Here is an 18,013-nt window from a genome sequence, read left to right on the forward strand (position 1 = left end):
ACTCTTCTGAGGTGTTGTCTATGTTCTGATACGATTCCTCTCCTTTATTTATCCTTGAACTCTTTCCAATCGGGCATCCCCCCCACCACCACCTCTCTACTGAAAACACTTGTCAGGCCACTCATTATCTCCCAGTCGCTAACCCCAGTGGTCAGTGTTCTGTCCTCATTTTATTTATCTCTGTAGAATTTGACAGTTGATTAGTCTCGTCTCCTTAAAAGAATTTCTCCACTTGGCTTCCAGGACACCACATCCTTCTGCGTTTCCTGTCACTACAGCAGCTGCCTTGCCGTAATCCCCTTTGCTGACTTCTCATCTTTTCAACTTCTTAATCCTGGAAGCCCAGGAGCAGCCTATGCATGTGTTTGCTAGCCACACTCACCCCCTAGGTGACCCCTGTTAGTCCTGATTTTAAGCATAATAGACACACTGATGGCTTCTAAATGTGCATAACCAGCCCAGGTCTCTCCAAGACGCCCACTTGGATATCTACTAGGAATACTAATCTTATGTCCCAAGCTCAACTTTTGATTTCCTCCCATTCCCAGACTTGCTCTTCACACAGTCTCCTCCTTTTCAGTTAAGGGAAATTATACCCCTGCAGTTGTTCTGGCTAAAAACTTTGAAATCCTCTATAACTCTTCTGTTTCTCTCACACCATCTATCTAAACCATCAGCAAGTCCTATCATCTCTACCTTTAAAATATATCCAGAATTTGACAACTTCTCTTTACCTCCCCCAGCTGCTATCCTGGGCCAGCATCTCTAATTAGTCTGTCACAATAGCCTCCCAATTTGAATTCTTAGCTACATCCCTAGGTTTGCTCAGCCACATCTGCCCTTTGGGTAATCGGCTGCTTTCTCACTTGAGAGCACTGACTAATACCTCTGCGAATTCATTTCCTAACAACACTGCCCGTCTCATCCTCCCCAAGGGTGAGAGGTGGGCTCCTGCATAACCTCTGTTGTACCCACTACAGCGGGAGTCAAAGCAGCTCCCACATCCAAGCCAGACATGACTGGATCCATGCACTCTCTATCACTTCTGGGCTTAGATGAAACACCATGAAGATGATGGTCTCTAGTGTCCCCAGAGTCTGCCCAGAGGGACTAGCTATTAACAACCCGGAAACCAGGGGGTTAACAGCCATGGCATGCACAGGAGACAGGAACGTCCAGCAGATAAACTGGTTGCTCTTCCTCTTCCTGATGGACAGTTCTGGTTCCACAGGGCCTCTCCAAAATGGCCTATATGTCCAAACGAGCAGCTGTTTTTCTTGTGAAACTTATGGGCATCTCACGAGCACACATCTTTTATTTATTTGCTTTCCTTTCCTCCCCGCCTCCCTTTTTATTCCTTTCCACTCTTGCTGCCCTGTGACTTCACCCCACAACAGAGCAGTATAGCTTCAGCTTTGCCTCTGGCACTATTTTCTGGGGAATCTCAAGCTACGACATATCTCTTTCTAACCTAGATCTTCCTAGTCAGAGTGATAGCATTACAAATAGGTCAGATCATGTTACTTTTCTGCTCATAACACTCCAATGGCTTCTCACCTTGCTCAGAGCGAAAACCTAATTTCTTATTTCTCTTCGGTCATCTCCTACCAATCCTAGATTTTCTCACTCCATACAAAACATATTAACTTCGTAGAAAATGTCAGGAACAGGCTTTTCACAGAAAATACCAGGAACATTTCTGCCTTGAACCTTAGCTCTTTCTGCTCCATCCATAGGGACATTTCTTCTTCGACCTCTGCACTTTGGTAGCCAACAAATTCCCATCAATGCTCACATGTTGCTTTCTCGAGAGGGCTTCCTTGAACCTTATTTAAAATGGAAACTTTATTCTCCTCCTGGGTTTTCTTATCTCCCTTAACATAACTATTTTATTGTATTACCTTGGGTTTTTTTTTTCTTAATAACACTTAGTATTTTTTGAACATTTCTACTTATGTCTCTTTTTTTTTAGTCTTTGTCCCTGCACAAAAATCTAAACAACATGGGAGTAGGAACTTAGTCTATCTTGTTTACAGATGTATCCCAAGTTCTCAGAAGACTGGTTGGCACATAAATAGGAGCACAAAACACTGTTGTTGAAAGAATGAGTATATGACAGAGGAAAGGATAGAAGTTTGAAGCATGACTATTACTTCTGACAGGAAAACAAAAAAACAGAAAACAAGAAAAATTTGTCCAAGCATAATGCCATAAATTTCTTTCAGTCAAGGAAGCATTTCTCACCATTAATGGCACATAGTATGCTTGTAAATATTTACAGGATGGTACCCAAAACACATGATGTTCAGTTTTATTTTTCCTCAGAACATTCCTTGTAATTATTCCAACAACCTATTTCTATCAAAAATGAACATAAACAGAGGAGCAGACATTAGGTAATTGCATGGGAAAACCACATTAAGAAAAAGCAAAAACAAAAACAAAAACAAAAAAAAACCCAAGACAGAGAAAGATCCAGATTGAATAAGTATTCCTTCTACTCACGTTCACACACAGGAACACTGTTATTCCAAAGGCTTCTTGTTCCAACCAGGACACAGTGACTAATGGGACTGCCCTTTAAATGGAACCTAAAGAACAAAAGCAGCAGTAACTGGGTGAACCCATCAGTTCTTTCTTTCCTTCCTTCACAGATCTCAGCTTCCTCCCTGAGAATTCCTAAGATATTTAGCAATTTAATACCTAAGTTAAAGCACAAGTGGAAAACTTCCACTCATTTGGTTTCTCACTGATAGAGGCTGAGAAACCAGGTCTTTTTAGAAAAAGTGCAGCTTCCAGTGAGGGGCAAAGCAATAACAACTGGTAGAGCTTAGTCACCAGACAGAAACCACACCTCCAGCCTGCACTGAAGAACGAAACACGTAGACAGGAGTTCCCTTGGTCTGGTTCCAGAGCTTCAGAAGGTCATCTTTCCCTGACTGCTGAGAGCCACCTTTTTGCTATTAGCAGGAACTTTGTCCTTTAATGCAAAATGTAGCTTTTCTCTCTCTAAGACAGCAGATCAGGGGGGAAACAGCTCCTGGTTTAGGTTGGTAAATCATTAGAAAAGATAGCAGAAGACTGTTCTTCTGGTGACTACAGCTGGAATATTCCTGAACGATACTTATGGCATCCCCGGATTATTGAAGGGTAAAGCCAAGTTATCTAGGAAAATGAGGGAAAGATGAGGAGATGAGAAGTCTTTGAAAGAAATCATCCTAAAATATCCAATTTATTTTCAGAACAATGGCCTCCTGAGTTGCCTCCAGGTCTTTATATTGGGTAGCTGGTATGTCAAGGAGTCCTTGGAATAAATTGAGAAGAGCTGCTCTGTGGTCAAGGTTTTTGTTTGTTTGTTTGTTTGTTTGTTATTAACCTGCCAGTGGAACATAATGCTAAGACAATTTACATTCGCATAAAGATTAATGATACTATTTAAAACATGAACATCTGTATTCATGCTCCCTCCAATACAGTTTAATACTGTGAGATATACTTGGATTAAAAAATACTTCTACTTACTCTTTTATTCCCATTCCAGTTCCACTATTGATTTGTTTAAAATCTTGTGAAACAATCTTTGCATGTTATTTATCTTATATACAACTATACAGCTGTGCGACTACACCAATTGTCGGGTTATAGCAAATAGCTACGCTAATTTTCTGGTTAGACAAATCGTAACTGTAGGGAAAACATAGGAAAATGATCAGGGCCCCTCAGATGTTCAGAATCTTGCTGAGAATTTGCTGTAAATAGCCTCGTGTGCCCAGGTATTCCTTGGTTATTATCTAATGTAATTGCATATGGGCACCCAGGTGTCCCGGGTTATGGACCTAAGTATAAAGGACTAACGGCTCTGATACAAGGTGCTTCTCAGGATGAGATACAAGGTGCTTCTCCGGCAAACCCCTACGGTGGCTGCTCCTAGCTCTGAATAAAGCCTATTAATTTTTTACCCACGGCTTCCAGGATCTTTTCCTATTACCTAGCTCGTGGACCCACATGTGATGGGTTTGTGACCCAGTCTATACAATGGGCTTGAGGGGTCTGAGCCCCAGCCATGGCTTGACAATAACTAAAGCCAAAATGTTTCATTATTTTAGTTACACTAAGTTTCCATTTGTATTGTCAGGGCTAGGGCTCAGACCTTTCAAACCCATTGTATGGACTGGGTCACCAGACCCCTCACATTCCTGGCTGGGTCACCCTCACACACAGGTCCATGCTAAGTAGTTGGGAAAGATCCCGGGAGCCATTGGCAGATGACACGAGCACAATCTTCTGCAGAAGCAGCAGAAGCAGCAGAAGTGGTGGCCTCTCAGGGGCACTGGCAGCAACAGCCTCCAGCAGCAGTAGTGGCCTACCCATGGCAACCCCCGGGACATCCTGGGGGTGGGGGGCCCCGTGGATCAGAGCCATTGGTCCTCTATACTTAAGTCCATAACCCAGGACACCTGGGCACATGTGCATATTTACATCAAATGCTCGGCAAGATTCTGAACATCTAAGGGGCCCTGGCCATTTTCCTTCACTTTCCCTACAACAACTTTCTCATATATCAAACTTTTCTTAACAACCCCCCTAAAATATTTACCTCTTCATCTCTATAATTACTATTTATCCATACACTTAATGTTCCATCTATATTTTTAAGATCTGTTGTATTTCTACTGTTCAGTATATTTGCCACTTTTCAAACATCTGTTCATGGTTCCATCTGGTACTTACCATACTTTCCAATTATTGTTTCAGATATTAGTCTCTTCTAGTACTTCTTTTCCACTAGGCCAGTCCCCCTTTTTGGATAAACCCTCATTACTCAGGGTGTCAGCATCCAGCACCGAGTCCCTGGTCTGTATTCATGATCACACTCACCCTTCATCACAAATGAAGGACACCTTTGCCCCAAGCTGGAGATTCAGTGGAGACAGCACACGGCCATTAGGGAGTTGGTCCAGGAAGTCATCACAGGATTTCACTAGGAGAAAAACAAAAACACAAAGCAGGAGTAAGACTGCCAGTGAGGGGCAAAGAGACGGATCTGGAAACTAGATAAGAGAGAGAGTCTAGGCACCTGCACATCTGGGGGCTGCAGGGCTCCAGTCTCCCTGGGGTGTACAGCGCAGAGAAGCAGCCCCTCTGAGGTCATAGCCGGGCTCACAGCTGTAGAGCACTTCCTGGCCAGGGGAGAAGTCATCCTTGTTGCTTGGGGTATGCTCACCATGCAGGATTTCTGGAGGTGGCTGACACACTGTGGAACGGACAGATCCAAAGTACCTGTTAGTTATAGGGAAATATCTTGCTAACCTCTAAGGCTTCTAGGGACTTAGGGAATCATACTTAAAGGTGTTCAGGTGTAACAAAGGAAGTCAAATGACACTCCACATTCCTTATTTTACTGATGTGGAAGTGACAAATAGGAAAGAGATGTAGTCAATGCCTCATAGCTAGTAGGAGGTAGAGAAAGAGAACCCAATTCTCCCTCGCACAAGGTCTCAAATTCACTCTTAAGTTTTCAAGGCACAAGGTTCCTTCTCCTAGCTCTGGCTGTCCAATACGGAGCTACTAATATTGGTGGATTCTCTCCCTACATATTTCCTAGGAAGGCAACCCCAATTTTCAGCCCCTTGCTCAGGGGGCTTATCCCCCCTTATCTCCCTGATTGCACTTCTGGGACTGAAGTACGGTCATATAAGCATCTTTCTATCTCTGTGCCTTTTGTCCTTCTAGCTGCTCTCTCAGTGGTTGCCCAAGGCTGGCAAGAGTTGGTGGAAGAATTGTAGGCTCCTTCTCTGTCCCTGTGTATCAGCCACAAAACCTACGAGACCACTGCCAGCTACTGCAGCGTAAGAAGACAAGATGAGCCACCAAGAACAAAAGCCCCTAAATAAGCCAGTCCTTGTAACGAGAGGTCACATTACTAAGAGAGTATTTGACTCGATGTCTACCTTCAATTGTAGACCTTTTGGTGCATGCATAGGGCGTCAGAACCCATTGTAACACCAATCTCATTTATGCCTCATCCAAGATGAGTAAAACATCTGTTTGGCTTTGAGCAAGTTACTTTCACTCTACTGCTAAAATGTACAAAGTAGTCCATTATAGACAGACTCTAAGGTCTCTGTCACTGTGTTGATGCTACACTTGTCTTCATAAGCCAGTCTCTTTCTTTTGCCAATAGATGCTCATAGAGGAATGACAAGAACCAAAGCATGCAGGCTCTGGGACTGGACACGTTTGCCTTTTTAATCCTGGGTGTGCACTTCCTACCATCTGATACGGACAACTTATTTCAACTCTGAAAGATCAAGCTAACTTCATTATCAAACGAATATAAGAATAGCACTACTTCGAAGTGTTGTTGCAAAGAGTAATGAGAAAATGCATATAAAGTGTTTATCATGCAGCTGGCCATAGAGAAAGCTCACATCATTCTTAGATATAATTGAGAGATATTGCAGCTGGCACTTTACCCTGAGAATTGCTCAAGATGATACTCCAAATATTTCCTTTTTGGCTAATTAAGCTCTTGCTTCTCAAAATGAAGACACATACACACAAATGCACGCACACACACACACACACACACACACACACACACACACACATGCTTAATTTCATGCTTCCTCCCCCCAAATTTACTAACCCACAATCCACACTGCTCACCACACGTCCCTCCCCAGAACCAACACTGATGTCCTGATACTCCAACAACTCATGTCACGTGCAGGCCCTTCCATGCCTCAAGTCCACTCACCCCTGGAGCAGCTTGGTAACTCTGGCTCCCATTTGTTTAGGGCCTGGCACTGCACACTGGGGGGTCCTTTCATGACAAAGCCAGGCTGACACCTCAACTCCACAATTTCATTTAAGGAAAATAATCTTCTGTTGCCAGATACCATTACTGCGTTTTCCACCTCTGGAGGCGTGCACTTATTAGGTATAATGCACTGAGGGGGAGGGCCACTCCAGACGCCCACTTGATCGTCATGGCTGGTGCAGTATATCGAGGGCTCGCCCACGAGGTCAAACACCCTTTTCCCTCTGTCTCCAAGATTGCAGCGGTAGGTCACCACCAATCCATACTGAAAATATTCTCTGTCGGTGCTAAAGAAATTTCCATTGGCAATGGCTGGGGGTGGCCCACAAAGAATACCTGTGAAAAGAGTGAGCAAGCTAAACAAAACCTTGATTTCTTAAAGTTATATTTAATTATAAGTGTTGATAACCAATTTAAAAGAAAAACCCAAATTACCAAAAAGTGAATATTCACAGTATTGCTCTCACCTAATCTTTGTTAATGTAAAGACATGTCTTTATGCAATTGCAGAATAGGTGACACAATATTATGGATTTTGCTCCTCTCAGTTAACATCATTTCAATAAATGTGTCCACATATCAGGCCACTTCAAAAAGTTCATGGAAAAATTGAATCAAAAGATAATACGAATCCTTCCATGAACTTTTTGGAAGACCCTATTATAATAGTCTACATATTTACTTCTCATTTTAAATGAGAACCTAACTATGTTATTTTACTGTTGTTAATTTAGTTCTCTCTCTATTTGGTTTTTTTCTATTGGTTATTAATATGGTAAAGTATACAGTATAGTGTCTGTATCAAAAAAGTAAAAGCAAAAAGTTCTAGCAGAACGAATAAAAAAGATAAAGCACACATATACAATATTACATATAAACACAATAATTGCAGATTCAGAAGTAATAACAGGAATTGAATATTGTGTCCTACTGTATGCTAATTTGAAAATGAGAATATTAGGGATAAAGATGTATTTTGCCAGTGTTGACTCAAGAAAAGGTAGAAAGTTTGAATAACCCACCAAAATAGAAGAATGGAAAAATATATTACAAATGCTACTCCTAAAAAGGTATGAGGCATAGCTAATTTTACACCCAAATTTATTCTAATCTTCAAGTAACAGTTCATTCCTAGGCATTTTAAGGGATTGCAGAACACACAAAAAAATTCTATTATTTTTGGCAGGTATATCTTAAAGCAGGTACTGATTTATTTCTTTCAACCTTTAAGAAAATATTTTAAAAGATACATATTATTGTAGAAACTTCATAAAATATGGATGAATAAAATCATCTTTAAGGCCATTATCTAGAAGGAACCACTCTTAACTGTTCAATATATAATCTTTCATACATCCCCCCACAACGTATTTTCCTAAATGTATCTAAAGTGTATAATATATAATATACCTAAAATATCTTTGTTGGCTGAATAATATTCCAGTATAAAGATGTACTATCCAATTCCATTTGGAAGAGTATTCTCTACAGCCTAATGCGTTCTAGCAGATTTTAAACTTCTTTCTTTCTTTTTTTTTTTTTACATATGCCTAGTTCCTCTCAGTAGATTATTTCCAAAATGTTTTTTGAAATATGTTCAACATTTAGATGATTCTGACATTTTCACTATCACAAACAGTAATGCAGATAACATTTGCATAGCAAGAGGGCTGCACTGCTTGAATATGTGATGTGACATAAAGAGCTGGCAGACAGGAAGCAAGGTGACTCAGTGCAACTTTGCATTTGTTTTTGTATTTGTATTTCAAATACAGCTTTGTATTTGAAGATCGCAGAGAATGATCTTCAACCTGGGAAGCATTCAACAAGAGAGGAAGTTGGGGACTGTTTAAAATGAGCTGGAAACTATAGTTTAAAATACATCATACGCCAAGATAGGGAAAAACCAAGGGCATCTAGAAGTTCGGCACATTGAGCAGTCTTAAGGATATGACAGCATCAGGGAACTTCAAAAGGTTTGTGGAAAAATAGAACTAAAAGATAATACAAACCTTTCCATGAACTTTTTGAAGGTACCCCTGTATTCTTCAAGTATCAGAAGGATAGCATTTCTGAGAAGAATGAGATTTATTCTTTGTGACTCTAGGGGGCAACTGTAGGATTAAGTGGTGGATGAACAGGGAGAGAGGTTTCAACTCACGTTCACAAGTGGGCGGCTCTGTGTCCCAGTGTACAGCACTGCCTGAGATGACACACTGAGCAGATGAGCGACCAATGAGCCGGTACCTAAAGGCAAAAAAGATGAAGAATAACTATGCTGTACACACCGACCGACTTCTTCACAGCACGCATATGTGGCAAAGCTGAAAGATTACAATCTGGGAGAAGTCTAAGGACGAGCCTAACTGGACCTGCTGTACCCAGCTTTTCTTACTGCTCATTCCTGTAATCTTCCCATTGAAAGAAATATTTCTTCTCTAACTCTGCATGGCCCACTCTGCTTCTTAGTGTCTTGGCTTCACTGTGGATTGTACCAGGCACCAGAATAAAACAATCCTTTTATGGACCTGTTTAATAATTTTCTTACTAAATTGCTCTTTTCTCATATTACTATGATTGCCATTTTTTGTTTGTTTGCATTTTCCTGATATGTCACTTTACTTGAGGCGCGATGCTTGTAGAACCTACCAGATGTGATGCTTTTGATCTTGTTTAGAAGCCGTGGTCTTTCAACAGGGAGATTAAACCAAATTTACTGAAACAAATGATACATTTCAACTATGTCTTTCATTCATTACACAACGTCCAGTGACAAGAATGAAGCAATGAATAAAATGGATGTGACCCAAACACGAGGGGCTGATGGCAACAGAAGAGGCAAGTCCATTCCTGGCTGAACCTCATTCCTTCCTCTCATTTTCTCTTTGGACCAGATAAGTTCGGCTCTCTTAGTTGTTCTAATAATTTGAAAGTTAACTCCTATTTTTTCCCATTAGTAACTTCATTTTATATGTGTGCACATGTATGTGCAAAGCACATACAAGGGAACTTCAAAAGTTCATGGGAAAAGTGGAAAAATAGATTTAGAAGATAATACAAATCTTTCCGTGAACTTTTTTGAGGTATTTTTAAACCTATTTTCTTAATTTTAGTGTCAAAATATGTACAGTCCACTTATCTTTTATGTAATACTTCTAGCCTACTTTTTCTTGTTCTCTCCCATTTTCTAGTTTTATCGATGCATTCTATGACTTTAGAGGTTATTATTAAATTATAATTACCTTAAAAAGCTCCACTTTTTAAGAATTAGTTCTGACATTGTATTGTTTTATGACTGTTAAAAATAATTGGCTGGTTTTTTGTGTTTTTTTGGTGTTTAGTGTTTTTTTAAAACCAGTTTTCTACTTCATTGACAATTCTTTTAAAGTTTATCTTTCTCCTTTTAAAAAATTTAGTTCTGAATTGCCTAGGTTTATCTTCTTTTCGCTGGAAAGCATACTTAAATGGCATAATTTGGAGTCTTTGCTTATCCTTTAATGTATCTGGAGCCTGTAGATGTGAATACCAGCTTGTCTCATTAGAAATATTACCTTCTACAATTTAGTGTTATGTAGGATCAGTGTAGTGGCAATATAAATAAATTTGTTTGGCAGGTATTATATTTTGACATTTTTATTTCTGGATTTTTGATGTTTCCCACCTTCCCACCCCATCCCTAAAATACAAAAGTTGTTTCTCTAGTGATGGCTAAGTATTGGCTTATTTGTTTACTTTTCTGGAATTTTTATTACATGTATTTTGAATCCTAGTACTGTCTTACATGTCTTCTCTTTTCTCTTTTTCTTTATTGTTTTCCACTGAATTCTGGGAGAATTTGATGAAGTCTTCTTCTTACTCTTTGTTTTAATTTTCTGCAATATTCAGTGTGTTTGTCACAAATTCGTTAATTTTTTTTAGTTTGACAATTGTGCTTTTTATTCATGTGCAAACTTTGCTGATTTCCTGGCTAGTTTCACAGAAGCAGTGTGCCACTGAATCTTGGTAACAATATGAACAGGAGATTTTTCTGAAAGTTTCACATTTTTTGGCAGTAACTGTTTTGCAGGAGAAAGTTTCTCTTGATTTTTCAGATTGGTCTCTTTTACTTTCATTTCCTGTTACTTATCATAAGTTTAATGGTTTTTTTTTGTGTGTGTGTGTGTGTGTGTGTCTTTTTCCGTGTCCGGCAATGGATCGCAACCCTCAGTGTCGCCCCCGTACCGGACCAGGACCGGCAACGGGATCGCAACCCTTGGCGTTGCCCCCGCGCCTCGCTCAGCCAGTGAGCGGGAACCGGTCTGTATGTGGGATCCGAACCCTCGGCGGGAGCGCCGCCACGCTTCCCAAGCGGCGCACTAGCGCAGTGCGCCACCGGGCCGGCCCATAAGTTTAATGGTTTTTTGTTTGATACCATATAGAGGTTCACCCTTACTCAGTATACAAGATGAAGAGGTACAGTCGGAGAATTTACAAAGTGCACTTAAAAATGCTCAGAGGAAGAGAGAAGAGTTTGTATTTACTCTAATGTCACCTTGTCAGATTCTAGGTACTATGGTCTATGAGGTATAGGTGACGAATGTGCTAGGGACCACAAGTTTCTTTTCAGTGTTAGTTATGGCAGCACAAATTTCGCCCATATTCTCTAACTGGCTTAGCTGCTCACAATAAGAGTGAGGTTAAGGCAGGGCCTCCAATGCATGCTGAGCAAGGGTAAGCAACAACTTTAGCACCACTGCTCCACGAGCACTTCATGCTTGACATTTTCAAAAGGTGCTCTATTATGGGTTGAATTGTGTCTCCCCAAAAGATATGTTGAAGTCCCAACCCCCAGTCCCTGTGAACATGAACTTATTTGGAAATAGGGTCTTTGCAGAAGTGATCAAGTTAAGATGAGGTTATTAGGGTGGGCCCTAATCCGACATTACTTATAAAAACAGAGAACTTTGGATATAGACATGCACAGAGAGGAGAAGCCACGTGAAGACACAGACACAGAGGGAAGACAGACATGTGAAGACAGACAGAGACTGGAATTATGCTGCCATATGCCAAAGAAAGCCTGTGGCTACCAGACACTGGAAGAGACAAGGAAGGATCCTCCCCTTGAGGCTTTGAAGGGTACCTGGTCCTGCCAGCACCTTGATTTTGGACTTCTAGTTTCCAGAACTGTGAGAAAATAAATTTCTGTGGTTTTAAGCCACCCAGTTTGCAGTACTTTGTTACAGCAGCCCTAGCAAACTAATAGTGCCATTACCATCAAGATTTGCTCTCTCACACAACTTCTCTACGGCCTTCTTCTCTTCTACAATGTCTACCCTGGCTTAGGGCTATTCGTATGCTTTGACTACACCCTCCCCCATTTTCTTCCTTCCCATCTGATGAATGCCATACTTTTCTTGTATGTACTGCCTTGCTTCCAACAAGAATACAGTATTTCCCCCTAATCTTATCAGACATTTGTTCATTTCAATCAGGAGTAACACACCTCAGTTTGTGCCTTTTAAGACCTGGTGGTAATAGGCTAGTTGTCATTTATGAAAAGTGACTAGAAGGTCGTTTGCTGTTCTGGAACTCTCAAACCAAGGAATGTTGCTGCCAACTCACCCTTTATTACAGGAATAGTTAATTATGGATCCCAACTGGATGCTTGTGTCTACATGCACCAGGCCATTCATAGGATCTGCAGGATTACTACATGATTTACCTATGGGAAAGAAACAGAATTTCAGAGTCAGGTAGAGCAACCTGAACTGTGTTTTAGTATGTAAGGTCCCAACCTGCCTGTAGCGTACTGAAGGGCATATACAGTTCTGATGGTTCCGCAGATTTTGGAAACTCACCAGAGTGCCTTGGGATCAGCCACCTACTTCAAAAAGACCTCTCCTCTAGATCTGTCTAATCTCTGCCTTGTATCCCTTATCAAAATACAAAGGTCATTTATGGCTTTACATACTACCAGTATAGTTTACAGTTCTCATAAAATTTCTTCCCACTTACTTATTCAAACAGAATTTACAACCCCTTACACAATTTTTTTTCCTGGTTTAGAGTCATTCATTATTTACATTCTCATAAGGAATGGAGATTTTCTCTACAAATATTCCTTGAAACATTCTCATTTAATGAACATTTCAACCAATAATCAGGGATGACCTATAAGACCAACTCGTATACTCACCTATCTGAACACTTTTGAAAAAAGTGTTCTCATATCCAAAATTTTGAAAAGTTAAATAAGATCCTACAGATAATTTGATGGACATACAAAAGCTACAATGCAAGGTTACTCACGTTTACAGACATCTTTGGGATGCGACCAGACTAGGTTTTCTAGACACGTGATAGAGAATGGCCTCCCATAATACTCAGGGCGGCATCCATATTTTAAAGATGTTCCAATGGGAAAATGAGATTCATTGGTTTGGGTTTTCAACTTAGCAAACTGAAAATGATCTGGGGCCTTACAGTGACCTAGAGACCAAGAAATCAGAAACATCAGAGTTAACAAAAAGATAACCCAATGCCTTTTCTCTTTCTCTTTCCCTTGGTAGATTTGATGCCAGAACAAAATAAACTTTTAGTTATGGAAAAATAATTTCCTTGTAATGTTGGGAAGGAAAGTTCCGGTAGCACACACTCATCAGAAAATATAGTATCTAGAAGGCTACTCTGCTGTCCAGTCTTTCTGCTCATATAATTAAATGCAAAGATAGCTCTAATTTAATTTTTCACATTTCCAGTTTGCCAGAAAGAGTGCCTCACCTAGGTTCCACCTTTCCTGTCTTGTTTTGCTTATATGTCAATGCATCAAAACTCCAATGGGGGACTCACAAGCATGGGTGGGGAACCCAAGATGCTTCTTGGCACTGGGAAGTAGCCACCAATTTTCTTGGTCTAACTCCTAAGCCATCCAATTTTAAAAAGGAAACAAATAGCATCCCCTTAAAACAAAAACAATAAAAAACTAGTCCTCATTATAAGAAAACACTATGCAAAGTATATTTTGAATCATATTTTAGCTTAAGCTTAATTACCCATTATGGCCCATTAGCTCTAGGATCCAGGAGTAAAAACTCTGGATTCAAATCATATGATGTCAGAAAAGTATATTTGCTTGGAAAAATAGGAATCATTTACACTTGGCTTTGGCAATGCTTTCTCTCTTAGATTCTCCATCTCCCTTCCAATTGTCTCTTCAAAGAATAAAAGTCATACTAGAGCTAATTCTATAACAAGAGAGTTCTCTGTAGGATTTATAAGCTGGTTTCTCATATCTTGCCCATCATTAAATACTTTTCCTCAATACAAAAATTTGTCTTATTTTCAAGTTGTCGTCACAGGATATTTATCTATTTACCTTGCCTGTTTCCTTTTTATCGCAGAGCTTGAATATTAGCTTCTAGTTCAAGAGTTCACATCATGACTAAAACCTACCACCTCAGGCTAAATCACACATGATGTTGGTTAGTCAGGCCTCCAGTCTAAAATCTAGCTGATAGAACTAGGACTGCAGTCTCAGATTAGGGTCTGCTGAAAAAATATCATAGAACTTAGAAGGTGGCCTCTCTCTGTTGATTCAGTATATCTGGACTAGGTATTTGCCTTTGTAAACAGGCTCAAAGGTGCATTCCAAGTCAAACCATAGTGTTGGACGAGGAGATGAGGGCCACAATGGCTTCTGAGTGACTAACAGTTGGTCCCTTCGCTTTTAGGGTTGCTCTTCTCCGAGAGTCCCCCAGTGGTCAGTGTGTTACGCCAGGACTAAAGTCCCTTCTGTGATTTACTTTCTCCTTCCTGTCTTCACTTACTGAAGGTGCATGTCTTAGGGGGGTGGGATGTCTCAGTCAATCTTCAGATCTTAGAAATATGCTATCTCTTTATTTTGCATTTTTTCTTTTGATTTTTCTTTCTTCCAAAATGGGAAGACTTCAAGGGCTAAAATTAGTGCAGGGCTAAGGAACAAATATGCCTGATTTTAATTTAGAACCTACTCCAGGGAGACTAAGGAATGTTTATGCTTTGCCTACAGTGCAGCCCAATTTTCAAAGAGAACACACAGGAGTCTCAGGCCAAATAGGTAATTGAAATCGATTTTGCCTGGCTTAGTTCTCTGCTGGCCTCTGCTTCCTTCCAAAACCCGTGAAGATGGCATAACTTATTCTAGTTTAGATTCATGGGTATTTGTTTTCAATTCCTATGATTCAAGCATATTTTCCTTCTAATTCTAATTAAGGATCTTCCTACCACCCACCATATCCCTCCCATTTCACCAGCCCCTCCAGCTGCAAAGGTCATCAGAATCTTATGTATTGACCTATCTTAGAACCATTTATTACTGGTATGGGATTTAATTGTGTCAAGTGCACAAATGAATACCATACTGTAATTACAGAAATATGGAGGGTCTGGTTTAGATATTGTGACCCATTTGGGATGTGGAGACATGCATACTAACCCAGAAGTCCACAGCGGGGAGGAGGGCTGCTCCAAATCCCTATCCCTTGATGGTCACTTGTGCAGTGAATGGTGCTCTCTCCGATGAGGTGGAAGGTCATCCTTCCATCTGGGTGGGGGTCACATGAATAATGTACTGCTTTTCCAAAGGGAAAGACTTCCAGAGGTTTTCCTGTGTGTCTCCCATTAGGGATAGCTGGAGGACTCGGACAAAAGATTTCTGGAAAGAAGGCGAGAGCTCTAAGTTTTCATGGAGGAGTTTTCACCAGAGGCATTCTGCAATCATAGGATGCTCTGATTGGTGCTACCTAAAAAATGCTAAGGAGATGACAGTATACCTTAGGCTTTTGATGAGACGGACTAAATGAAATACAATCTCGATCAAAGTCTATTGCAAAAGCACAGTGCAAAACAAATTGTCCTATCTTGAGTCTTCCAGATAGTTAACTTTTCCGGATAATAGAAACTTTACAGCTTGAATTAAGTACCAAACTGTTAAAGAATAAAAAGAACCAGTTTGGAGGGTAACTCATTCATTTATTCTACATATACTCAATTGAGCCTTTACTCTGTGTCAACCACTCATCAGGGCCCTGGGAGTATGTTGAGGAGCCAGATCTTTGTCCTCTAAGGAGCTTACATCCTTGGGAAATATTTCTAAAATGAATTTCATGGCTACTCATCACCTTAAATAGGTAAAACCTTTCCTTGATGACTTATTGGTGTTGCTCATCAATCCCAATTACTACAGCAGCACTGTCACCATGAATGGAAACATACACAGGTCATTGTGAAAAAGTCTAAATGGATTCAGACTGCTTTGCTTTTTAAAATATCTGGGTCTGTTTATGACTTCTTTTCTCTCTCTACTTTCTGTCAGTCTTCAGATTGTCACTTCTTTCTGGTATCTGACTATTCATTTAGAACAGTCTGCTCTGCACTTCTGACTGGCATTTCTAATTAGGCTTGGAATTTGGAAGAAGCTACTTCAACTAGTAAGAGTATTGAAAAATAAGAGAAAGGCTGAGTGGTCCAATCAATAGCAGCTCTCATGCATGACAGAAGGACAGCCATTTGTCATGTTCCTCTGAGGAACACTAGGTTTCTTGGATAGCAGGGATCTACCTGTAAGTTATGTTCTTATAAAATTCTATTATAAAAAGCACCATAGGATGTCCAAGTAGATTTCTAGCAACTTGAACATTATAATAAAATTTGGTTGTTTCAAAAAACATATTTTCCAATTTTTAGTATTAAGAAATGAAGCAGAGTCTTATCTTTCATTGGGGAAAATATAAATGGGTAGCTTAGGAGAAATCAGCAGTGACTCTGCACATACAAGACTCATTTTGAAATAAACTTATTGTTTATAAATCTCTTAGCATAATTTATTTAGGCACATGTTTTAAGAATTTAAGAAGTCAAACTGCTCCCCCTGTCTAACATTGCTCCCCACTTTTCTCTCATTTCTGAATTGCTCTAATCTATTATCGCCATAGCATTTAATTTGTTTATTTTTCCTTTTCCATCTCCCACCTACGTATAAACAACATGGGGAGAGGGAATCAGCTCATTCGTTTGCTAATATTCATTGCTATAACTCTAGTGCCTGGATGTACATCAGGCATGTAGCATGTACCCAATAAATAATTGACTGAATGAAAGCATGTTTAATATCTGCATATTAGCAGATAAATACAAAAACTGTAGAGTAATGTAGCATGATGGGGAACAAAATGATGAAGGAAGGAAAAAAGAAAAGGGAAGGGAAGGGATGGAAGAAAGAAAGAAATTTGTCAAAGCTTCACATTATCTAATCTCTCCTGATTTACAGGCAAACTACCAGAGTATTTATCGCAATAAAACACAGAATTCAAAATGACAGAGACTTGTCAGATGGTTCTAAAAACAGATGATGCACGAATTGATTCACAATAAAATATTATTAAAATAAGCGATTTTCCATCAATAATTCAGACTAGAAGAGCCACAGCAAGGGAGGCCGTGGATCAAAATACTAATCAAATTAAGGGCAGAGATTGGTCTGCAGTGTCATTCTCTCTACTCACGTTCACACACAGGAATGCTGCTATTCCAAAGGCTTTCCATTCCAACCAAGACACAGTGACTAGCAGAGCTGCCTTTTAATCGAAAACTAAAGAAGAAAATGGTAGTGAATAGGTGAGGTGTTTCAGCCAAAATGCCATTCGGTTTGCAATCTGAGACCCAGCCAAAAATCTTAAGATTTTGAGGATCTGAAACCAGCAGGTGGCAGAGGTGCAGAGGCTAAGTCATTCCGGAAAAACCACAGCCTCCAGTAACAGAGCAGTGTAGACTGGCAGCACACAAGGACTTGGTGACATAAGAGTCCTGGCTTGAATTGAAGAATCCAGTCATGGCCTACCTGCCATCTCCCTGACCCTCGACCCAGACTCAGAGTCTCCGATCATTCCATGATAAATCTGATACATCTGCTCATTGTCATTACTGGAAACTCAAGCTTCTGATGCAACGTCCTTCTAACTCTGACCCTGGAACAGCAACTAAAACAGCTCCCAGTTTGGAATGGAAAAGCGGAGAATAACGGGCATATCATTCCATGATAAATCTGATACATCTGCTCATTGTCATTACTGGAAACTCAAGCTTCTGATGCAACGTCCTTCTAACTCTGTCCCTGGAACAGCAACTAAAACAGCTCCCAGTTTGGAATGGAAAAGCGGAGAATAACGGGCA

The 18,013-nt window shown here is 40.2% G+C and overlaps 1 protein-coding gene across 1 annotated transcript in view; it reads right to left on the bottom strand.

The window, feature by feature from the left end:
• LOC103596051 (complement receptor type 1-like) overlaps nt 1-18,013 on the bottom strand; it is a gene marked incomplete at its 5' end in the record, with an annotated part of 89,794 nt that overhangs the window by 30,986 nt on the left and 40,795 nt on the right. The window contains 9 exons of the mRNA XM_008579609.1: nt 2,506-2,591; nt 4,879-4,981; nt 5,078-5,254; nt 6,761-7,159; nt 8,985-9,070; nt 12,428-12,527; nt 13,115-13,294; nt 15,279-15,497; nt 17,347-17,432. Of these exons, the coding sequence (XP_008577831.1) occupies nt 2,506-2,591; nt 4,879-4,981; nt 5,078-5,254; nt 6,761-7,159; nt 8,985-9,070; nt 12,428-12,527; nt 13,115-13,294; nt 15,279-15,497; nt 17,347-17,432 (1,436 nt within the window). The remainder of the gene's footprint in view (nt 1-2,505; nt 2,592-4,878; nt 4,982-5,077; nt 5,255-6,760; nt 7,160-8,984; nt 9,071-12,427; nt 12,528-13,114; nt 13,295-15,278; nt 15,498-17,346; nt 17,433-18,013) is intronic.

This window comes from Galeopterus variegatus, unplaced genomic scaffold, assembly GCF_000696425.1.
Source record: "Galeopterus variegatus unplaced genomic scaffold, G_variegatus-3.0.2 Scaffold1921, whole genome shotgun sequence".
NCBI lineage: Eukaryota > Metazoa > Chordata > Mammalia > Dermoptera > Cynocephalidae > Galeopterus > Galeopterus variegatus.